The sequence below is a fragment of the Corticium candelabrum genome, chromosome 13, assembly GCF_963422355.1.
Source record: "Corticium candelabrum chromosome 13, ooCorCand1.1, whole genome shotgun sequence".
In the NCBI taxonomy this organism is placed as follows: domain Eukaryota; kingdom Metazoa; phylum Porifera; class Homoscleromorpha; order Homosclerophorida; family Plakinidae; genus Corticium; species Corticium candelabrum.
In genome coordinates, this window is record NC_085097.1 from 6,268,131 (window position 1) to 6,293,130 (window position 25,000).

General features: G+C 44.4%; 3 protein-coding genes and 1 long non-coding RNA gene across 4 annotated transcripts in view; 2 read left to right on the top strand and 2 right to left on the bottom strand.

The window, feature by feature from the left end:
* LOC134188827 (uncharacterized) overlaps positions 1-7,891 on the bottom strand; it is an 11,248-nt gene extending 3,357 nt beyond the window's left edge. Inside the window, exons 1-5 of the mRNA XM_062657029.1 lie at positions 7,816-7,891; positions 7,331-7,466; positions 7,205-7,277; positions 1,424-5,493; positions 174-225 (exon numbers count right to left, since the gene is read on the bottom strand). Coding sequence (XP_062513013.1) covers positions 174-225; positions 1,424-5,493; positions 7,205-7,277; positions 7,331-7,354 — 4,219 coding nt within the window. The 5' untranslated portion in view covers positions 7,355-7,466; positions 7,816-7,891. The remainder of the gene's footprint in view (positions 1-173; positions 226-1,423; positions 5,494-7,204; positions 7,278-7,330; positions 7,467-7,815) is intronic.
* A 1,314-nt stretch (positions 7,892-9,205) lies between these two features.
* LOC134188443 (uncharacterized) lies at positions 9,206-9,721 on the top strand. The gene is made up of 3 exons (XR_009971352.1): positions 9,206-9,329; positions 9,400-9,446; positions 9,506-9,721. It is a non-coding gene; the product is annotated as an uncharacterized LOC134188443 (long non-coding RNA).
* Positions 9,722-17,498: 7,777 nt separating this feature from the next.
* Positions 17,499-22,457, top strand: LOC134188596 (nuclear pore complex protein Nup50-like). Its single transcript, XM_062656763.1, has 7 exons — positions 17,499-17,597; positions 19,058-19,110; positions 19,210-19,213; positions 19,902-20,237; positions 20,484-20,931; positions 21,280-21,476; positions 22,166-22,457. The coding sequence occupies exons 1-7, from the start codon at positions 17,499-17,501 to the stop codon at positions 22,397-22,399; spliced, it is 1,371 nt and encodes a 456-aa protein (XP_062512747.1). The 3' UTR covers positions 22,400-22,457.
* A 256-nt stretch (positions 22,458-22,713) lies between these two features.
* The window catches only part of LOC134188684 (leucine-rich repeat-containing G-protein coupled receptor 5-like), a 14,261-nt gene continuing 11,974 nt past the window's right edge, over positions 22,714-25,000 (bottom strand). The window contains exon 19 of the mRNA XM_062656851.1: positions 22,714-24,681. Within this exon, the coding sequence (XP_062512835.1) occupies positions 22,966-24,681 (1,716 nt within the window). The 3' untranslated portion in view covers positions 22,714-22,965. The remainder of the gene's footprint in view (positions 24,682-25,000) is intronic.

The following is a 25,000-nucleotide window of genomic DNA, read 5'->3' on the forward strand; positions in this document are numbered from 1 at the left end:
GTAATTTTTTAATTTTATATTTTTCATTTTCATTCTTTTTAATTTTATTTACTGTTTATTTTCTAATTTTAATTTCAATTTCTATTTTTTATTCTTATTTTAAAATTTAGTTTATTCTCTTCGTTGCTACCGTTTCTCGATAACAGAGGAACGAAATGAGTCTCTGATCTCACCTGAAAATTTTCTTGGAGTGATTAGACCGAGGGATGCCATGAACTCTAGTTTCTACACACAACAACTTAGTGTGACAAATTATTCACACACAACATTGATATAAACTATCTATGTAAATTATTTACAATTTTACTGATATAAACTATTTACAAAATATTGATATAAATTAGTTACAATTATTTAAAGCTTTGTGTAGCAGTGTGGCATGTCACTGATATTTGCCTTAGTTGCCCAGCCCTAAGATACTGAGATAAGAGGCATCGTATTGAGTGTACTAGATAATCTTGTTCCTAGTGTCTAGATCTGATTTAATCTGTCAATAAATTAATTTATTGATTTTATTGTGAAACTAGTTAATCTGCTAATAAAATAATTTGTTGATTTTATTGTGTGCATGTGGGGAGAGTGTAACTAGTTCTACACTAAAACCATTAAATTAATTTATTAACAGATCAACTAGTTACAATAAAATCAATAAATTTATTGGAGATCAATTAGTTAATAAATAGTTTATAAATTAGTTAATAATTAATAAATAAATAAATTATAAATAAATAATAAATAATAAATAATAAATAAATAAATTAGTTAAGAGATAAGCCGCATGTGGCATTGTCGAACACTGGTGGTTCCGGTGGTCTTGGGAGCTTTGGGCACAGTGCACGCAGGTATTGCACGGTGGCTGGACATTATTCCAGGTCATCACAGCCTGCAGCACTTACAGAAAACAGTGCTTCTGGGATCTACTCGGATCCTTCGTAAAGTCATGTCTTCTTTCTAGACAGCCGTGATGGTCTAAGTACTTCTGAAGCAGGGTTTGCTTCCGGTACTTGTAATAGACTTTACAAACCAGACTGATCTGGTTGAGCACGACACAACATAATAAAATCAGTAAATTAATTTATTAACAGATCAACTAGTTGCAATAAATCAATAAATTAATTCATTAATAAATTAAATAGTTTTATAATAAAAAAAATAATTAATAAATTTAAAATCAATAAATTAATTTATTACCAGATTAAATAGTTTTATAACAAAATAAATAAATAATTTATCAAAAATAACATAATTACAATATAATCAATAAATTAATTTATTAACAGAATTTGACATCAAACTTATGCAATGAGAACAATCTAAACTAGAGACATGCCTCATTGTATGACACTGTAACACCACAATACATACTCACCAATAAAACTGCCTCATTAATTAACATACTGCAATGCACATGTAACATACTAACCCCCTTCGAATGTTGTTCCTGTGCATCTGTCGACGCGTCCACGTACATCTCCTCAAAACTATCATCCTTTGCGACCACAACGGGACTCTTTACTTCAACACTCGCCTCCTTCACCAACAGCCTCGGTCGTACGGGCGACAGCAATGGCTTCTTCTGTTCGCACTGCGGCTGAGCGACGACCAACGGTTTCACCGGTTTCTTCAAATTGGGAATCGACTCGGAAAGTTGACCCGGAGTGACGACACTCGGGAGGCTCCACGACGTCGTCGTGTTTGCGGATCCCTGAACGGATGGATAGAGAGGCGAAGAGAGCAATGTGGAGTGAAGAGGGACGTGTTGGTATGTCGGCATGATGAGATGTGGCATCGCTCTCTGTCCCTGTTGTGAGTACATGATGTGAGGATGAGCGACCATTGGTGGCATGTAGACGCCCTGGGGATACTCAAACTGGTACGTCTCAGGGCTGGCCATCGTGATGTGTTGCTGATGGACGGGCATGTGAGGTGGAGACATGACCGGCTGGTATGTCATCTGCGTAGGCAAGTGTCTCATGTGGCTCGACATCCCTACATGTTGCTGCATATGCGACGCATTGTGTGGATACACGGGCGACCGAGAGATCCCCAAGCTGGTGACAGGAGGGCCACTCAATTTGGTGGTACTGACAGCGTGACCACCGGGTTTGGTAACGACTCGTTCGGGAGGTTCGATGTTATGAGGCTTTGCTGTTTGTTGACTTTTATGTGACAAAGCACTCATGGTACTCGGACTGTCCGTAAGGTCAATGATTGGAATCTGGGACGATGCATGAGACGAGGCCGGTGCAGTGGATGACATCGCAAACACTCTGTGGGTCGCCACGGCTCCTACCGTGTTAACCGGATGCGTCGCTGTATACTCCGGTTTTCGACTAACTTGCTTGCCATGAGCCACACCTTTCGATTCAGAGACATTCCCTTTACCAGTTTCATGCTCTGTAGGTCTGAGCGACACGTGGAAAGGCACGCCGTGTGGTTCATCGCTTGCTCTCTGTTCTCTCCCACTCGCGTCTCGAATCGTGACTTTCCAATTGGATGTATTGTCATTGATATCAACACCTCGTTTTCTCGAATGATGAACGTGTAGACCATCGGGTTCAAGTTGTAAAGACTCGTGAAGCGGACTCAATTGATACGGTTGCATCTTCTCGACGAGATTCGTTCCCGGAGATTGTTGAGTCGTCTTGATCAACGGTGGAGGCCCTTTTATTGACATATCTTTACCTGTCGAGCTGCTTTGTGGCTTTCCATTGTCTAGAATCGTATACGAGAATGCTACCGATGGTGACGAAGCGTGCTGGTTTGTGTCCGACGACTTAGACTTGATGTGGCTCTGAACACGTTGCCGAGTCGTATCAGACAAGTGTGCGACAGACGTGGGAAGGTATGTAGTCTTTAAGATCGAGGGCGTGCCGCCAGTTCCAACTCTCACTATTGCGGACATTGGTATCTCAACAGGGACAGACGACGGCACAAAGCTGGCAGTCAGTCTGGTAGGAATGCTGCCTGATGGCTGTGACTTTACCACTGGAGGAGAAATTGCGGCTGCTGCATTACTTCCGGGTGTTATTCTTTGTATAACAAGGTTGGACGGATGAGAGACGGGAGACGCAACGATCCTGTCGGATTTGCTGTGAATCACATGTCCCTGCAGGGTTATCTGTGATCTTATAGACTTTGTGTCTTCGTACAGCTTTGTGTACGCCACCGTCTTCACTATTTCTCGACACCCCGGATGAGTGCCCGGATTTCTCGCCGCTCCGTCGGGTTTCTTTAATATCGCCGGTTTCAGGCTGTCGTGGAAACTTCCCGTGACGACAACCGGAGACTTCCCTTCGGTGCCGTTCACTCGTTTCGAAACGGTGTGCTTCGATACGACCGAAACAACCCGTTGTTGATGTACCGGCTGATGAGACGAAACACTTTCACTGACTGCTCGTTGAGTGGGCGTCACATGACCCATTGATGTCACATGGCCTGATGAAGTCACACGACCTGATGACGTCGTGTGAGCTGGTGACGTCGCATGACCTGGTGATGTCGCATGACCTGATGACGTCACATGCCCTGATGACGCCACATGCATTGATGATGGCACGTGACCCGATGATTGAGTGACAGTTGAATATATGTTTCCCGTGGTTTTTCCTAGCGAGCTATCCGAGCTTTTCTGTGTGACTACGATGGTGGTGGCACTTGGCAATTTGCTCGAATTCGAAGCGGCCACGCAAGTCCGAGTTTGACTGCTGCACAACTCAATGACTGTGTTTTTCTTAACAGCAGCCGTCGTCACCATGGTTACAGGTGGCGTTTGTCTCTGACTTTTCGTGCCCACCATTCCTCGATACACACCCGTCATTGGGACTCCCGTCATTGAGACACCAGTTCCACTATTGGTCACGGACGAGATCGGAACGCAGGAAACACTTGGTCCCCCAACAACTGATGATATCACAGACACTTGAGGTCTCTGATTCAAAGGCATTGCCTGTTGGTGCGTGGCGGTAACCAGCACATTGGACGTGGATGTGGATGTGGCGGGAGACGAGAATGATTGCTTCTTACTTCTCACTTTTTGTACCACCGGTCGCTGCTCCACGGTCAAATCTAATGACTTAACAGGTAATGTTGTCCAAGCATTAGCAACTGTGGCAGTTGTGGTGACACTCGGTCGACCGGCAGCGGCCGCTGATGCCTGACTGATCATTACAGCTTTGAGATGTTGTCCTAGTTTCTGTCCTTGTTCCTTCCTCTTGGCTTGAGACGAGGTTGGTACGCCACTCACGATGGTAACCGAATCTGCAGGCTTGTGAGTTGCAACAACAGACTGAAGGGATTTTCTCGGGTCAACGGCGACTTGATTGTTGCTATTCGCATGAGGGACGACCCGTTGTTGTGTTCTGGTTGAGACGATGTGGTTTCGTGAACTCATTGGGTGACTGACAGGCACGGATGGCTGTCCGACTGGCTGTCGCTGTTGAGTGACGGAAGTTCCTACAATTCTGGTGACGTCTGGATGATACGAAGGAATGAAAGAGACACCGTGTACTTCGTCTAATGGAATCGCTTGCTGTTTCGTTGACTGGCTGCTTGATACACTTGCAATACTTGAGGTTATCTTGTCAGTTGATTTGATGACATCGGCAGGTGGGGAGGACATTGAGACGGGCAATGATCTTGTATTAGAAAAAGGAGATGACAAGACGGACAACCTGGAACTGGTGACTTCCGGTTCAGGCAAAGCAGTCTGTGGTCTCTTTGACAGCTCAGCTGATGATGCCATACGATGATTGCCTAAAGAAAGGCGAGTTGCATTGGCAGTCGCCAGCGACACCACGGGTGGAGAAGCCAGTTGTACAGGATGTGACTGCACCTGTAGGACACCACTTCCGGTAACATTTCCGGTAACATTTTTGTGGGTAACATTTCCGGTAACACATCCAGCCATGTTTCCGGTCATACTTCCGGTAACATTTCCGGTCATACTTCCGGTGACATTTCCTGGAGTCTGAATCAGTATATTGGAGTGCGAACCGACCAACTGGACCACACTTTGTGTCACATCCACTTGCCTCTGTACATCAGACGACGAGCTGGGCACAGTCAGAGCATTCCCTATACTTCCTTGTCCATACGCCGGAGTCGACTTTCTCGTCGTCGACGACGCTCTTCTTCCATGAGGATTCTGAGACGAGAGACGTTGAATAGGCATTTTGAGTGTGCCGTCAATGATCTTCGCCCCATTCAAACTCTGCGTGACCAACGCACAACTCTGATCATCAAAGATGGCGATGGTTGGTTGGTAGGCCGTTGTCAATCCATTCGTTGTTATTATGGTCGCATTACTCAACGCTGCTGTTGTGTTACTCGGCGTGTCAATCGTCGTGTTTGCTGGTGTCTGAACGTGCGTCTCTCTCGTTGTTTGGGTAATCATCTCGGCTCCTGTGTTCGATGCAAACGTCGCCAGAGCATTTAGTGGTGACTTCCTTGGTTTGTTTTCTGATTGTGACTGCGAGATTGATGCAACAGTGCCTGAAGAAAGAGAGTCCACTCATCGATTTAAACAAGTGAAGATCTGTGTAGGACGTACAATAAACAGAAGACAACAGATGACACAACAAACTGCCAGCAATCTGTTATAGATCTATGGGTAGGTATTGGATGTGGGGATCGAGGTGGTTATGTTTGTATGCAGCATAGTGACCTCCAAACACCATTGGATAAACAATGGAAACAGTCAGAAGGACAAACAGGCAGATAGACAGAGTGACACAGATGAGTGGACAGACATACAGACAGACAAACAAACTCACAGCACAGATAAATGGACAGATGCACAGACAGACAAACCCACAACACAGATAAATGGATACACACACACACACACACACACACACACACACACACACACACACACACACACACACAGTGACACACACACGTCACACACACACACACACACACACACACACGTCACACACACACACACACACACACACACACACACACACACACACACACACACACACACACAAACACACACTGACACACATAAATGGACAGACACATAGACAGACCAAGTCACAGATAAATGAACACACACAGACAGACAACACAAATGAATGGACAGACACACAGACAACCAAACCAAGAAGAAGCTGATTGAACAGACACATAGACAGACTGACCAAGCCACAGATGAATAGATAGACACACGTGGACCCACACACAGACAGGCAACGGTGCAGGTAAATGGACAGACACAGACAGACAGACAGGCCACAACACAGATGAATGGACACCCACAGATGCGCACACACAGTGACACACGCACACAGTGACACACGCACACAGTGACACACACACACACACACACACACACACACACACACACACAGTGACACACACACACACACACACACACACACAGTGACACACACACACACACACACACACACACACACACACACACACATAGTGACACACACACACACACACACACACACACACACACACACATACACACACACAGTGACACACACACACACACACATACAGTGACACACACACACACACACACACACACACACACACACACACAGTGACACACACACGCACACACACACACACACACACACACGCGCACACACACACACACACGCGCACACACACACACACAGTGACACACACACACACACACACACACACACACACACACACACACACACACACAGACCATAACACGAATGGACAGACACACAAACAGACAAAATGGACAAACAAACAGACTGACAGACAAACACCAAACCAAGAACCCTAACTCCCAAAAACATTTTCTAAAATGCCAGCTCTGTTGTGCTGCTTCATCAAAGCACCACTCTGGCTTCCTTCCGTCACATCCTTACAAATCAAGCTTTCCTATTGGCTGCTGCCTGACAAGACAACCGAGACTAACCACAACACCGGAAGTCCCAGCTACGATGTTGACACACATAGCGAGCATGGTTAACGAACGAACGGCTTCATTCTGTTGCCATTGCAACGCGGGTCGGACACACTCCAGGCGTAGTGGCTAATTAGTCGTGCTACATTGTTAGCATACCGCGCACTACATACACACGGGCGTAACCACCCGGACAACAGCCAATCATTGCAGTGACATGAAACGAGCATTAGCGACATTGGCGATTGGTATGACAATAGGATACATTGTAGGCTGACTAATTAAATCAATTTCCGTTACCTCCGACGGCGGACGCATCCTCATCCGTTTTGCCGTCGTTTAGCACAATAGGTGTGTATACGCACTCGTTTACCTACACAAAAGCGCCCGTTCACATCAAATGTGGAAAAGAAACGAGGTTAGTACCTTCCCCGTTTTGTCACTTTCCATATCACGTGCCCACGCTAACGCGCGTTAGCTGCGATAGCAACACCCACACTTATTAACGATGACGTCACGGAAAGAGGAAACGCCGCTGCGAGGATGCACACATGTACACGACCTATAGCAATGCAGAAAGTGAAATTGCGATGATGGTAATCGAACGACGGAAAGACAATGATAAACATTAATCATGAGGATTTCGGTAAAAACGTGCCGCGCAGCCAGATAGATGTCACGCAGTGGGGGCGTGTCAGTTATTCAAGATATCGAGCACTCGAACAAGCGATACGCAACATCGAGATGCGTGCAAGTGTCGCAATCGGAGAGGAGAAAGCGCGCCAGACTGTCGCCAGTGCCCTTCAACACACATCACTAGGTAATCCCGTGTGAACTACCTCAGCAGTGTTCTAGATTGTATGACCACTCGGTTATAAAAGTAAGTTAGTATCTAATAAAACGGTATGAACCTTAGAACTTGTGCTGTATGATACGACTGAGTAGCTCTCGACACCTTGAACAGCAATATGGTACCCAAACGCAGAGCACCACGGGAATGCCTATTTCTGTCAGCATCACGCGGGCAGTGACCAATCAGGGAGCTGTTTATTTTTATCACATCCGGGTTTTGTATCTTTCCTAGCAACGGCGAATAACGAGTTGACTTTCTGGGCGTTTAGCTCTGCGGCTGGTGTTTGTAGAGTCGTCCTAGGGCGTGTGTTTGTTCTAAGTGTGTGAATGTGCTGTACACCAGGGGAAACCATTGTGTCACGTGATGCCATCGTTATACGGGTATTGCAGGTGTGCGAGGCACGTGTACTGTACTGTAGTTTCTGCATTTCCTCGCAAGGAAATCAACGTCAGCAGCCTTTCCCAGTGCTGTCCGCTGGCGCATGCGCAAGGGTCAATAGATGAACTACGACAAATCTGGCTATTTAGGTGTCGATTGACGGGCACTGTACAGTGCAAACTTTATTAAACAATCAAATTTTCGGTGCTTACTGTGAACTGAGTGCGCTTGCTGAAGACGTGACTACGACAGATGATCGATACGGGAACGTGACGTGTACTTTCCTTGTCACGTGCTAAGTGTTAATTGGAGAACCCGATCTGGCTCGAAGTGCAAATGTCGAATTTAACCGAAACTGCAGTGCAGCAACCTCAGTTTCATATAATTGAGATTTTAGACAAAAATCGAGAACTAAGCAGGGTAGACGGTCTAGCCACACGGTCTAGGCGTCATAGCAAGGCCTACATACATTTTAAGGGTTCAATGACGTCCAGGGTATAAATAAATATTATTTAATTAATTGTATTTTTAGTTTCAAGTTAATTAATATTAATAGCTTTTGCGATTCTTGCAAAAAGTGTACATTAATTAATTACCAAGATTTAGTTTCTGTTGACACTGAATGTTACACCTTTGTCCCTTTCAATAGGCCAGTATCCGGCTTTACACGTATCATTACGGGCTTTCTAGCCTCGATGGTCCAGATCGCTGATTATAGCAACAGATGCGTCGAATTTAATTAATCTAAGAACGACGACTCCGTAGCTAAAGACTTGGGTTTAACTTAACCCCTAAAAACCCCACTGAAAGCAAGTCACGCCACTGAAATCAACATTATGAATGAATGAATGAATGATGAATGAATGCTAGCTAGATTTCTGTCGCACCTAGAATCTAGACTGCAACGTCTTGATCTTTCCAATTCAGGCTTTAGAAAGACGTCAGTCAGCTTTGCCTTCGGTGCGATTTAGAGCGTCTAAGTCTTCGCGATTAGCGAGTATTTGAAAAGGTGCACTCATTCATTTATAAAATGCGCATGCGCTGTCGTGAGCGCTAAGTGTACGGCGATGGGACTTCAAAGACATTATCACGTGACTGCTATCGCGCTTGCCCGGATACGACATGGCTAAAAGGGCTGCTGGGACGGCGTTGAATAGGGACACAGAACTAGACGTAAAGGAAGCGCCAGAAGAGGTGATATTGAATATAATATACGTTAAAATGTTATCGCGTCGTTCTCAACGTTTTCTGGCGTTGTTCGTAGCGCGGCACGTTTTCTAAAGCTTCTGTCGACGTCCTGAAGGAAAGAGAGTGCGTAGAAACGTAGAATGGTGCTCTTAATGTTAAACTGCATGATGATTTTGTTGTAGAATCAAGTCGGCGAGGAGACACGTGACCAGCAATGCTCCGGTAAGCATAGCGTGCGCGCGTTAGCTGCAGACCCCATATGATAATCAACAGGCACAAACAGATGGATAGTTAGGCAGGGATACTGATGGACGAATAGGTTTGCAGGCTTATTGACCGGCACATGAATAGTTTAATTGGTGAAAAAATGTGTTATCATGTTGACAGACAGACAGACAGACAGATGAAAAAATGGACGAACGTTTACTGGCAATGCCTTTCCCCTCGCCCAAGGGCAGGCCTTTCGTGTGTTACGTAGAGTTCAAGGGCCTGTGCTGGCTCTTCTCCTGGAGCTTGGCCAGAGACATCCAGGAGCACTGACTATGGGTGCAACACATTGGGACTGGACACCAAGGCTTACAAGTACCCGTATGTGTTTAGTGATCTTACTGTGACAGACAGACAGACAGTGGGTGTTGATGTATTAGCTTTGATGGGTAAAAGCAGAGGGGAATATAACGACCGGACATTGTTCGGTCAAAACAAGTCCATGTCTGGCCATATATTGTGTTGTCCGGACTTTGGCTACTGGAACAGTCACACCCAAAAGACATGATCCAGACACTCATAAGTCAGACTTTGTGCACTATCAGAGAGTATGTTTTCTTGGGTTTCATCTACTATCTTTCTATCCCCAGTAAGCCTGAACTGGGACGTGAGTAATGAGGTAGAAGTCACACTAGGTGTGCTTATTAGAGGATGTTACACCAATTATCTTAAGTGGTTCCAGCTGATGATCTGTTGAGCTCACAGGATAATTGGATAATAACCATTTCTACTTGGCTAATATGTCCCTGATATGCAAAAAGTGTTATTATCTTTTGGTTTCCTTTGGTAGGAAGGGCTTAAAATGTAGTAAACAGATGCCAGACCTGGTGGTTTCTAACCATTCGAGATCATCAGGAAGGCCCCAAAACAGCAGAGATATTACAAATTTTCAAAGATCACACTCATGGGGTCATAGACAGTAAGCTTTTGTGTGAAGTGGTGAGACGTGTTACTGAGACACTAGTTGCTGTAAAATGCAAACTTCCACCTAGAATGCGTGTAACACAGCACCAAATATGAGGACAAGAATTGGTAGAAACATTGTCCCCAAGACGGTAATCAAACGTCCTGATTTGTGAATGTTTTCTTTCTTGTCATTGTCAAACTTGTTAAAGCCATAGCAGTGACTGCTGTTTCTTTGAAAATTCCAGTCCGTTCTGGAAAGATCCTAAACGGTTTCTTTCAAGGAGCTGTTTGGCAAACTATTCTGTCAGCACACTACGTAACTGCAGAAAGGTGAATACCGATTTAGTATGCCTTGATAATAAAATGAAGGAGCGACTAGGTTGGTGTGACACCAAAACTTCTTTGTCATATAATTGCCTTTCTTGACACCCAAACATGGCAAAGAAAATCTAACGTTCAAACTTCTGAGCAAGATAGTGAAGACGAAAACATTGATGATAATGCAGAGGTTAGAATAGCTGTAGAAACTCTTGCTGTTCGTTTTGCTATTCTTGCTCTTCATGTTGAGGAGGTAGTTCGTTATGCTAGAAAATATCTGCACATCAGCAAGGTGTGCTATGAGTCTGTGTGGTACATAGTTCACACCTGTCCAGACATAGTATTAGTCTCCCCTTTAACTACCACACATGTTGAAAGGATGTTTTCATCACTAAAACTGATCAAGACAGACCAGCGCAGCAGCATGAGCAACACGACCTTGTCTGACCTTATGGAAGTATACCATGAAGGACTCTTCAAGTCTTTCACGCTGGCGTCGCTGTTCAGCTGTGGTGGGAACGATGCAAGACCAACTGCTGTCCTAATCAAGGTTTCAGAAAGCAATACTGAGCAAGGAAAACTGGAGAGTTGACCCAAGACGATAGCACTAGCAGCTTTAGTTTAGATGACTGGGACGTGTGGCATAATCCTCTACGACCGCATCTACAAATAGTTTTCCAGAAGGTCTGACTGAATACAATTTTGCACATTGTTGTGCTAAGTTTCCCTGTTAATGTTCTGCTATTGTCTCACATAATTATAGTGCACTTTCAAGTTTGTCTTTGTCTCACATAATTATAGTGCACTTTCAAGTTTGTCTTTTGAGGTTCCATATTTTTTTCACTTTACTGTAACGCAATAAAAGATTGCTTTGCAGGTATGTTGTCTCAAAGTTGTTCTGGTTATTGTCATGCTTTGCATATATATCAAATAATAGAAATAAAGTGTTGTTTGCGGGCTCAAAATTTGTTAGAATAGGCGTGGTCTGAATGGGCGTGGCTTTGGCAAACCTGTTTGTCCGGACAAAAAATTTCCTTATATTCCGCTCTGTAAAAGTATATGTATTGATGGAACGAACGAAACATAGACAGATAGACAAACAGACCAAACTTATGACACCTCAAGGCTATTCTATCACTCCAATCCATCACTAAATCACAATAGAGATAGTGCGTTTGACGTCATAATCACGTGATATCCCGGAAATTGCCATCTTAGGGGCAAGCATACTACCATGGTTATAGTTGCTGTGTTTTCGGCTGCCACAATCGTAGAAGTCAGGGCAGCAACATACGTTTTTATTCTATACCGGCTATACTAATCAGTCAGGGACCTGAAATGCGTCATCTGAGCAACAGACGACGGGCAGTGTGGATCTCCAGCCTAAACAGAAAGGACTGGAAGCCGTCGCAGCATTCGCGTATTTCCTCTGAGCACTTTCTGTCTGGTAGAGCTGTCATTTCTAGTATGTTTTATAATAAAAGAGTAACCTATGCTACTCTGAACAATTTTAGGAAAGCCATCCTTTGTGTATGACTCAACTAATCCTGACTGGGTACACCATCTGCAAGGATGGGTTATGTTGCTAAGAGCACTTCCAGTAGAGAGAGATTTGTTCGTCTCAAGAGAAGGTCTAGTACACCTAACAGCATACAATCATATACAACATCATGTCACTCCAGTTCATGTGGGGAATGACTTCTGGCTCCTCCGTCCACAGTTGAGCCTCCGTTCTACCTGTTTTTAGGCCTGCAGGTACAACTTTCTCCTCGTATCGCTTCTGCGATTCGACGGAGAGGCTTTTAGACTTCTATTTCATAATCTCTATTCTAAGAATTAGCTATATTGCACTTGACCATCAGACTAAGAAATCACGTCAAACTCGCGAATTCACCAATAAAATTTGGTTTAAATCTTTTGCAATTAGTGTACTGTTGCTGTATCATCTAACACACAGTCGAACGTCCTTGAAATGTTGTACAAACCGCTGTCGCAAAGAGAGATACCTGCCAAGGACGGAAGCTTGCCCCCTAAAATGGCGGTAAATACGGGTACTACAGGGAACGCCTGCTTTCCGCCCCCGCACGCACTATCTTTATGGAGTCAATGTACCATGCTTGTAAAATATGGAAGTTTTGGTTTGACGTCTGTAAAAGATGTTGCCTCTGCGGCATATTTAGCAAGTTGGGCTCATTCTGTAGCTACTTTACCTAAAAGGTTCCCAACTCTTTGGGAGTCACCTGAGTTCTTGGTAAATAACATGAACAATATTCAAGTCTTATTGGACAATGCCATAGTGGAATACCGTACTGACGCGATTAATACCCCAGGCTTCGATTCCCACCTTAGGTTCAGGTCCTAAGATTTTCACACCTTTTTGTTGTTTAATTGGTGCTAATTGGCACTTTCTATCTAGACTAGCTTCTTTAATTGCCTACGCATTTGGCAACGTGTTCTAGGCAGCTATGCCCAAGAGATATCGTAGCTTCACTGTTGAATACAAGATCAGCATTGTTGAATGGCATCGAGGCAATGGCTCGGTGGTGTCAAAAACCGCCAACCAATTTAACAGCTTGATGACCGGGTGTATGACTTTTTGCAAGAGAGGAGAAACTTTGGCCTGGCAGTTTCTAACGTCGCACTGATAGACGAAGCAAAGCGAGTTGCTGCAGAACTAAACATTGTAGGATTTAAAACAAGCAATTGATGGCTTGTCAGGTGGAAGCAACGCTTTAATGTAGGACTACGGCACAAAACGAATGAGTCTCAAGTCCTTCCGGAGCATTATCATGATGACCTTCTTGGATTTCGTCCACAAATTATCCAGTTGAGTGAGACACATGACTATACTCCTTATAATAAGGTGGTTAATTACTTGTCAATTGATTAAGTTAATTACTTCCGCCAATTAACACCTCCAGGTGTCAGGTTTTGAGTAAAGTCCCATCCCCTAGTTTACCTTTGATGCTAGCCAACCATAGGGGTTGGGCATTAATCGCGTCAGTACGGTATAACGATTCTCTTGGTCATGGTGACGTTTCTCAAGTGAGAGAATTTATTGATCTACTTGTCAACAACACAAAGCTTCAGCACCGTCTCTCTGCCTAAGTCTTTTCAAGCAAAGTCGAGATGTGTCTAGAGACAGCTGGTGATGCCAAGGACAAGGCTCGTTTAAGATTAGTTCAAGGAAAAGGTAGTGGCTCGTGGCTTGAAGCGGTTCCCTCCTCAGAAGAGCTTGTGCTTAACCCCAGCGAGTTTCGCTCAGCGACTCTATTGAGGATGGGTTGTCCAATGCCATTTGGAGGTTGGCTGTCACACTGTGAATCTGGGAAAATTCTCGACAAAGACTGATACCATCTTCTTAGTTGTAAACATGGAGGAGGCCCTATATGGCAGCATGATTCTTTTGTGAGTGGATGGTCTGAATGCTTGCGTGAAGTAGGTCTGCATCACAGAAAAGAACCAAGAGACAGATATACAAACAATGATTGCAGACCCGATATTGTGGTGTTTGACACCGATGAGGAATTGAACATTGACTGAGATGTTGCCTTTGCTCATCCGTGGAGCTCTGAAGTTGTATCAAAATTGACAGAAGAAGGTGGATTCTTGGCTTCAGTAAGGGAGGAGCGAAAGAGGAAGAAATATGCTAAGCTAGCCCTGTCCGGTGGAGGTACTACTAACCCAACTCTCATCCTGTTAGACTTTGAACATTTTGGGAGATGGGGGCAAGAGGCAGAAAGATACTTGAATACTCTTGCGTCCAGAGCAAGGGACTGTGAATGGAAGAAAACCATTCTGAGTTTGTCTGCTACTGGAGGAAACGTACAGCTGTAATTGTGCAGAAAGCTAATGCTGGAGTGATACTAGGAAAATTGAAGAGGATCACAGAAGGTCGGGGAGATGGGGTCATGGGTGTAGATTTGGATGTACAATGTAGCGTGCACTGGTTAGTTGATTACATACAGTTTAGTTGTAGTTTATGGTAGTTAATTAAGACTCTGCGTTTGATGTAAATGGCATAGGTGGTTTTAGCCTTTTTAAGTTTGAGGCAGAGACAAGGATTGGTGTATATTTAGTGTTGTAATTGTGCTTAAAATGTATTGAAATAAATGAACACAGACGGACACAGACAGACAGACAGATGTATTAGCATTGATGTTTAGCATTGATGGATAGAAGGCATATGTATTGATAGACAGATGGATGGACTGATGGGCACACAGACCAGACAGACAGACAGACATATCCAGACACACAACTTTATGCAGTCTCGATGCTGTCAGTCGTCTTTGTCTTTCTCCGAGTAACAACACCCAGGAAATGCATCAAAATCAAACTGCCCCAGTTTCTACGAATCCTTACAGCAAAAGAAAGCAAAGACAGTCAGACCTCATCATTCCAACACCCGACAATCCATTGACAGTTGCGTTAGTCTGACAGAAACCAGTAGAACAAATGGTCAGAACAACAAGGTCTGACTGTACAAGCATGTTATACAGTTTGGGCAATGGTTATCATGGGTGTAATGCAAAGTATCCGTACACATGCATACGATGTGTTTTTGGGCGTGGCCATTATTCCAAGTTGGTTTATGTATGGAATACTACACAACTTGTCAGTTATTTGCGGCACAAATTTTCAGTACAACCTCAATAATCTGGAAACCGATTATTTGGACAAATTTATTTTTGTCCAAAATGCACATGTCTTTCACTGTTTCTCCCATGACGTCATTCCAACATGTAAACTCGCAAACTTATTCCAAAATTGGAAACATAGTATTGAGGATTACTTTATGTCTAATCATTAGATGTGCATGTTGAGTTGTTGTTGACTTACTATTTCTGTATATTAATTAATTAAATATTTATTTATTTATTGCTGTAGATTAAATAATTAATTAATTATGTTGTGCTCAACCAGATCAGTCTGGTTTGTAAAGTCTATTACAAGTACCGGAAGCAAACCCTGCTTCAGAAGTACTTAGACCATCACGGCTGTCTAGAAAGAAGACATGACTTTACGAAGGATCCGAGTAGATCCCAGAAGCACTGTTTTCTGTAAGTGCTGCAGGGTGTGATGACCTAGAATAATGTCCAGCCACCGTGCAATACCTGCGTGCACTGTGCCCAAAGCTCCCAAGACCACCGGAACCACCAGTGTTCGACAATGCCACATGCAGCTTATCTCCACTCGCAAGTCGCTGTACTTCGTCAACTTCTCAGCATGTTTCTTGCCAATGTTTCCATCAGCAGGACAGCTGATATCAATAAGAAGACAAGTGTTTGTCTTCCTATTTCTGAGACAGATGTCTGGACGATTGGCTTTGATCTTCCCGGCAGTGGGGATGGTGGTATTCCACATCATAGTAATGTCATCCGTCTCCACAAGCCTATCAGGATGATGCCGGTACCATCTGCTCTCCACTAATTGTTGTAGTATGTTAATTATTTATTTATTTATTGTTGTAGATTAATTAATTATTTAGTGCTGTATATTATTTATTTATTTATTGCAGTAGAATAATTAATTAATTATTGCTGTATATTAATTATTTATTTATTGCTGTATACTAATTAATTAATTATTGCTGTAGATTAGATAAATAAATAATTAATTATTGTTGTATATTAATTAGTTAATTATTTATTTATTTATTTATTGCTCTAGACTTAATAAATAATTAATTATTTATTAATTAATTTTATTGCTGTAGATTAAATGTGTGTTGTGCTCAACCAGATCAGTCTGGATCGTAAAGTTTCTTGTAAGCACCGGAGGCAAACCCTGCCTCAGAAGTGCTTAGACCATTATGGCTGTCTAAACAGAAGACATGACTTTACGGAGGATCTGACTGGATCCAAGGAGCACTGTTTTCTGTAAGTGCTCCATGTTGTGATGACCTGGAATAATGTCCAGCCACCGTGCAATATCCTCGTGCACTGTGCCCTAAGCTCCCAACACCACTGGAACAACCAGTGTTCAACACTGCCGCATGAGGCTTCTCTCCACCCGCAAGTCACTGTATTTCGACAACTTCTCAGCATGTTTCTTGGCGACGTTACATCAGGAAGACAGTTTGTCTTCTTATTTCTGAAACAGATGTCAGGACGATTGGCTTTGATCTTCGTAGCAGTAGGGATGGTTGTATCCCACATCATAGTAATGTCGTCCGTCTCCACAAGCCTATCAGGATGATGCCGGTACCATCTGCTCTCCACTGGAACCCCAAAATGACGACAAATGTTCCAGTGGCTAATAGAGGCCACCTGATTGTGTGTGTTGATCAGTGTAGTCGATCGGTGCCAAGGCACTACAGCCTGCCACAATGTGATCAACTGTCTTCAGGCCTACACTGCACAAGCGGCAAGTGGGACTGTCGTCTTCGATGCAGAATGTTGTGTTCATAATACCAAGTCTGAAGAGCTTGATCTTAAGCAACAACAACCAGTCCCTCAGTTGCAGCAGGAAGATTTGATGACTTCAGCCATCTGTAGGTCTCTTTCATGTCCAAAGGTGGTTTCACTGTACACGAAGAGAACCATTGCGCGAGTGGAAATGTTTTGCATCTGTCTGAGGCCCTTGCTCGAAGACACCATGAGACAGGATGGTCCCACTTCCATGCAGGCTTTGCGACTTGTTGTCCTTAGAGAGACTCCCCTGCAGCTGTGCAGTAAACTGATGGCCGGGCCATGCGTTGGATCGAATGAGAGAATCCCTAGCATCACACTCCTGTACCATTCAAATGATTTGCATGAAGAGATCAGAGCTGCTACAAAGGTAACAGTCCAGCTCCACAATACAAGACTGATACGTCGACTCTATCTATTGTAATCCATAATTACTAGTTGTCAGACCGTCTACTGAAACGCCGAGTCCTAGCTATACAATACGTATTTTGTTGAAACCCTAGCTGTCATGGAAGTAAACATGCAAACTTCCTAGTAGTTTAGATTACGTCTAGAGGCCTGGTATAGGTAGTCGTCGTTTTGCGATTGTGATCAAGACAATTGAAATGTATAGTCTAGGTATGCACTCAGTTCTGTTGTAACGACAGTGGTATGGTATTTACTGACAGAAATTGATATCAGCAAACATTGACTATCAACAGTGTTAGATGCAGCACAGTGTAGTAAAGGATTGATTGTAGTACGGGACGTGTGAGTAGTTGACTGTAGGTGGCATTCGACTCCTGAAGGTGTTTCTGGGTTGTCACGTACACACAATCCCTAGCTACAATACAAAAGGATGGGGCGATGGAAGTTCATGAAGCGTTTTCATCGCCGTTTGCTCACTTAAACGAATCGTTCTTAGATTTATCTGTAGTCGGACACGGAAACAATTTTTTAAGGTAGGTCCTATCATGAAACGTGGTCATGGGGAGGAGAAATTTGAGATTTGTGTACACACACACACACACACACACACACACACACAATGTCATATATATAAAGGTCGATGGAGAGCCATATAGGACCACACCCCTTTCTGTTGTGCGACCCAGATTAGAAGCCTCGCTACGCTCAGCAATTAATCTATTAATTTATTGCTGTATATTGATTAATAATTATTTGTTTATTATCTACGTGACTGTCGGCACGATCGAGCATCAAGCAAGTCACCACACCATCATTTCACGTATTGAGATGTCCGATTATCTGGACAGTTTGACTTCCCCCTTCCCACCTCCCACCTCCCCACTCCCGAAATCCGGATAATCAGAGTTGCAACGTATGCATTCTCAGTTAGTCCCTAATAGGTTTCCTTGTCTGTTTGGAAAGCCAAATAGACCAAATGGTGAAAGCCAGATTGTGTAGAAACCAGCCAACAATAACTAACCCAATTACCCTGTAATAACCAACGTTTTTCCGGAACTCGAATTTACTGTCAGGCATCCCTATTCTTGGAAGTCCGAATATCTGGCTTTCGGAATCCTCAGGGGCGAGCAACCCAGTTAGCATCATAACAAGATATCAAGCTATTTCCAGGCTTCTAATTCTGTTTACATTGCAAATGGCTGGCCACCGCCCGTCCATCAATATTGTGGTTGTATGACAATATTGGGGTGAAATCCTATTAGAGTCCGGAATATAATAGCAGCAGGAATGTCTGGGATGCCATAGGAATGTGTGTGACCTGATTGTGCCCGTTGGGACCGGTTGAGGGTGTTGACAGAAGACATTGGGCTGTAATTGTGTTGTGTTGGGGTATGCATAGTTTTGTTCCTACTGAATGATTAGAGTATTGGAAGGGATGAATGGGATGTTGTGCTTGTGAGGTTTTGTAGTGATATGTAAGGTGCTTGTTACTGTGAGAAATAAGTTGGTTGGATGTCAAGTGTGTGACATGCTATTTGGTTTGTGAAATAAGGCTGTTGCTAATGTGCATGTAGGAAGGTAGGTTTGCATTAGAAAACCAACATGGTCAGACAGACAGACAGACAGATGCACGGACAGACAGATGCACGGACAGACAGATGGACGGACAGACAGACAGACAGATGGACAGACAGACAGACGGACGGACAGATGCATTGACAGACAGACAGACAGATGGACAGACATTGAGCTTAAACAGAGACCCACCGACGCATGGAAAAATTGACAGACAGATGTGTAGAAATGGATTACAAACAGCAGCAGTGACATGTGTTTGCATGTTTGTGCACATGTCTGTTTATTGTTGTTGTGTGCATGTGTGTGTGTGTCTGTCTATTTGTCTGTCTGTTTGTCTGTCTGTCTGTCTCTCTGTGTGTATTGGTCCATGTGTGTATGTGTTTGTGCACATGTCTGTGTTGTTGTTGTTGTTGTGTGTGTGTGTGTGTGTGTGTTGTGTGTGTGTGTGTGTGTGTGTGTGTGTGTGTGTGTGTGTGTGTGTGTGTGTGTGTGTGTGAGTGTGTGTGTGTGTGTGTGTGAGTGTGTGTGTGTGTGTGTGTGTGTGTGTGTGTGTGTGTGTGTGTGTGTGTGTGTGTGTGTGTGTGTGTGTGTGTGTGTGTGTGTGTGTGTGTGTACATAACATACATGAATTGGTACACACTTGACGTTTCCTCCAAGTTACCAATCACTCAACTATTCTTATCTCTAGAATAGTGATGGAAAGAGTACATTTAAGGGCTTCACAGGCTTCTCACTCACATCAACAAACTCTTCAATTTCTTCCTTCAGTCGACCACCTTTGACATCGTTTCTTGCGCGAACTCCACTAGACACTAAACCAACAGAAACATCAAACTCTCCAAACGTTGTATTGACAACAGCTTCTTCGTCTCTGTTCTCGGGCTTGGCAAAGCAAGCGGAGTCTGTGAAGTCTAACGTGCCGAGTTTGTTGGGTACACAAGAATCGCTTCGTTTTCAATCATCGGGGCTGCAGGCAGCTTCTTCGGTATTGAGTTTTCCAGCGAGCAGCAATAGTGAACAGAGGGTATGGTGTGTGTGTGTGTGTGTGTGTGTGTGTGTGTGTGTGTGTGTGTGCATGTGAGTGTGCGTGTGTGAGTGCACGCGTGTGCATGTGCATGTGTGCGTGCATGACGTGTGTGTGTGTGTGCATGTTTGTATGTGTATGTATTTGTATGTGTATGTATTTGTATGTGTATGTATTTGTACTGTTTGTCTGTTAGTGTGTTAGTCTATGTTTTCATCAACAACTAACGTTTCATTCTACGTGCAGACTGCACAGAGTTTATCACCCACGTTGTCAACTACGGCCACAACAACTACAACAGACTTTTCTCTTACGAAAAAGTCCGACTTATCAACAACAACAACAACAGCAACAACAGCAACTGCCAGTTCGAGCAGCTTGGACACTGTCTACTTTCAATTTCTTCGAGAACTCAATCAGAGTGTTAGCACGTGGATCAAGGAGCACGTTGATGCAAACCCTTTAATCGATTTAACTCCCATTTTCAAAGATTATCAGTCGTACATGAACGATATTGAGTCGAAGTATGAAGCGAAGCCGTCGAATTTAGGGCTACAAGCCTCCATGTCTCGTACGTCTACGGACGTGTTTTCTTCACCACAGTCGACTGTTGTGAAACTGTCGGTTCCGGCAACGTCGTTGGCTTTATTGCCTGCGAAGGTGCAGACATCAGGACAAGAGGAGGAGGCAATAGGTGTGTGTCTGTGTCTGTCTGTGTGCGTGTGTGTGTGTGTGTGTGTGTGTGTGTGTGTGTGTGTGTGTGTAATAATGCATATTTCAATACCTTCGAGTGTACTAATATATTAAAAATGGAACATCCCCAGCTTAATGTATTGAAGGATGCATCATTGCAATACAATCCACTAGACTGTTATCGGAAGACGATTGTATTGCAAGGATGCATCCCTCAATACATTAAGCTGGGGGAAGCCCCATTTTCAGTACATTAATTAAATAATTATTGCAAGGATGCATATCTTAATTTATACACCAGATTATACCATTAGCTGTGTATGAATTTTTATGCTGTGGTTGTTTACAGATGGCAAAAGTACCGACCAAGATGACAACACACTTCCTGCTGACGGTGAAGAATCGAGGAAACCACTAACGGTTGACGACCATCTGGAGACTGTACACAGAGTACGATGCAAGTTGTTTTATAAGAAGGAAGAAGAGTGGACTGAGTTAGGAGTAGGAGAGCTGAAACTGGCAGTCATAGACACGACGGGTACACAGGTAAACAAGTTGTCAAGCATTGTGTGTGGGTAATGTGAATGTGTGGCTAAGTAGTGTGACACTATTCGCGTTAAGATGGAGTGACTGATGGGGGGGGGGGGGTGCATCTGGTAATACATTAGACTGGTGTGTTTAATTAAAGGGATGCGTTTCTCAGTACAAAGGTATGTATCCCACAATACACTAGGCTATTGTATTGGAGGGATGCATCTCACAATACACTAGACTATTGTGTTAGAGGGATGCATCTCATAACACACTAGACTATTATATTAGAGAGATGCATCTCACAATACACTAGACTATGGTATTGGAGAGATGCATCTTTCAGTGTCCAGTAGACTATTGTTAGTGGAGGGATGCATCTCACAATACACTAGACTATTGTATTGGAGGGATGCATCTCACAATACACTAGACTATTGTATTGGAGGGATGCATCTCACAATACATTAGAGTATTGTATTGGAGGGATGCATCTCATAATACACTAGACTATTGTATTGGAGGGATGCATCTCACAATACACTAGACTATTGTATTGGAGGGATGCATCTCACAGTACATTAAGACTATGGTATTGAAGGGATGCTTCTCACAATACATTAGACTATTGTATTGGAGAGATGCATCCCACAATACACTATTGTACTGGAGGGATGCAATTAATCTTCCCTTTTATTGTCTAGCTATTGATTCGTGCAGACACCAACATCGGTAACATTCTACTCAACGTTCGTCTCAACAAAGACACCCCAGCATCTCGTTCTGGAAAGAACAACGTCCTACTAGTCGCCAAACCGAATCCCCCTTTAGGAAAGACAGACGATGCCAATCCAACGTGCTACCTCATCCGAGTAAAAACTGCCAAAGATGCAGACGATCTCTTGGAAACGATCGATGAGCGTAAAAAGGTAATGTAGTTATAGAACTCGCATCTAGGCTTCTTTCATTACGGAAGTTTGTAGAGTTTAATGCAATGTCAACTATTGATATCAAATGTCAAGTATAGATCTCTTACAATGGTATTTCTGTAGGTGACGGCAGTGATGTAGTTTAATGTGTGTGTACAGACCTTCCACGAGTTCATTGCTTCCTCCTTGTTATCAAGTTGTCTGTGCAGACTGCAATACACTGCATACTTGCTCAATCTGATGCCAAAGGTGTTTATCCGGGACTTCACGTGACCTACCTAACGCGCGTTAACCACTCATTTTCATCAAAATCACTCGAGCTATTACATGGCATCATATCTTTATAACGACTAGCATATTATACACATTATTACAAAAACTAGTTGATATCAATTATACACCAATACCCGATTTAAATTTAGTCTGAGGCCAATATGCTCAATCCACCATATCATGATGGTTAGTCGACAACCGACATGTAAAAACCCTCCAACTACAATAGATCCTTTATACACACACACACACACACACACACACACACACACACACACACACGCAAGCACACTCACACGCACCTAAACTGACGTCTCCTGCGCCATATACAACAAATCCGGATCGTGTTCGTCACACATCCGCACTACACTGTTTTTGAATTGAACCGTCCGAGGACGAGGCGGCAACGACGACAAAGATGCATCCTGCTGTGAGTCGCTATCGATGTCTATGGGTAACAGAACCGGCGCGATCTGCGGTAACTCGAGAGCCACAGCATCGTGATTCAACTCGTTGCTGTAGACGAGTTGATTTTGGTTCGTGTTGTCCGTCAACGAACATTGAAGGTCCGGTGTGCCGACTGGTTGGTGGTACTGATTGCTGTTGTTGTGAGTGTCGGCGGTCGTCTGTACAACGTGGATGTTATAGTTGCTGTTCGATGTGTCGCTCGCTGACATGTTGGGCTGTGCGTTCCTCGACGCCGAGTCTACAGACACGCTCTCTGCGACGCGATGATTGGTGCTTGCCGAGCTTCGTGCGTTCTTCGAATTCGGACTCAGCATCGTTTCCCGTGTCTGCACGCTGTGACCGATAGGAAAACTCCTCACACGTGACGACAAGTCGGGACTCGACGAGCCGCCGCACTGTGGGTTGTTCATGCCCACGCCTCTCGTCATCGGAATCGGACGATTCGGACCCGAGCTGACGGACGGACGTCGACTTCGTGAGGAGACGAACGACCGTCCGATGTTGATCTTCTGGATCTTCGTCTTGATCTTCTTGAGTAAGTTTGTGATGTCGCGACGGAAGTATGGCGTCGAGATGGCGTAGAAGAATGGGTCAAAGACGGCGTTGATCGGGAAGAATATGGCGACTAAGACTTTGGCGACGAAGAGCGATATCTTTCCAGAGTCGTTCCCGTCGAGCACCGACGTTTGTAGGATATCGTCTCGGTTGCCGTAGATCACTAACAATCCGATGACGGCGATCGGCACCCAGCAGGCACAGTTGAAGAAGACAAGGAGGGCAACGCGGAACGCCACGCGCGTCTCGCTTGCGTTCCATGCGCTCGAGTTGCTATACATGCGGTAGAGCTTGAAGTATGAGCAGCTGATGATGAGGACGGCGACGAGTGGCAAGATGAGGAGGAACGTCACGTAGACCTTCGCCGCAGCCGTTGATATATCAAACGGCAAACAAACTCCGACATTCGTGTATCGACTCACTCCCACAAGCGGCAACAGAGCGATCACAATCGCTGCCATCACGCCGAATCCCATAACAGCCCATGCTTTTCCCTTCGAGATCTTGAAGCGTCTCACGGCGAACGTGACCGCGAGAAGCCGATCCAGAGTGATCGCCGTCAGCGTCCAGATGGACAAGACGCTACCAAAGATAGCAAAGAAGCCGGACGCTTTACAACTCGTCGAGACCTTCCACTTGAGTGCGTGCCGTGCATACTCCCCGGTTGTTAGAATGTCCACGAACGCAATGAACGCGAGGTAGAGACCGAGAGAGAAGTCGGCGATGGCGAGAAATGTGACGAAGAACCTCGCGGTTTGAGCGGCCGCTTGTCGACTGCGCGTTGTCATGATGATGAAGAAGACGACGGCATTTGCGGCCAACGCGATGAGCATGAAGAGCCATACGAAGAGACGGAGCCACCAGTACTCCAGGAGGTCGACGCAAGGCGTCAGCGCGTTCGGAATTGGAGTGCACTCGACGACACGTTGAAGGACCGGTAGTTGTTCGTATGGAACGGTCGGGTGGACTTCGTTGATGTCGTCGTAGTCGACAGTCTAGAAACGGAGAGCAATGCAAGTCAGTAAGGTCGTTGCCACTGCTGCACTCTAACTCTATCTGTGAGCCAATTAAAAATGTATGTATTTTGTGTGTCCGTCTGTCAGCCCGTCCATCTGTTTGTCTGTCTATCCGTCTATCAGCCCGTCCATCTGTTTGTCTGTCTATCCGTCTGTCAGCCCGTCCATCTGTTTGTCTGTCAGCCCATCCATTTGTCTGTCAGTTTGTTAGTTCCTCCGCCTGTCCATTTGTCAGCCCATCTGTCCGTCTGTCTGCCAGCCCATACATTCATCTGTCTGACTGTCCATCTGTCTGTCT

What these genes read in the sequence shown, in the direction of transcription:
- LOC134188596 (XM_062656763.1), top strand. Translation starts at nt 17,499, where the DNA reads ATGGCCGGGCCATGCGTTGGATCGAATGAGAGAATCCCTAGCATCACA. An exon ending in ACAAGAGGAGGAGGCAATAG is followed by an intron (nt 20,932 to 21,279) that starts GTGTGTGTCTGT and finishes GGTTGTTTACAG; the next exon opens with ATGGCAAAAGTACCGACCAA. An exon ending in TAGACACGACGGGTACACAG is followed by an intron (nt 21,477 to 22,165) that starts GTAAACAAGTTG and finishes TTTATTGTCTAG; the next exon opens with CTATTGATTCGTGCAGACAC.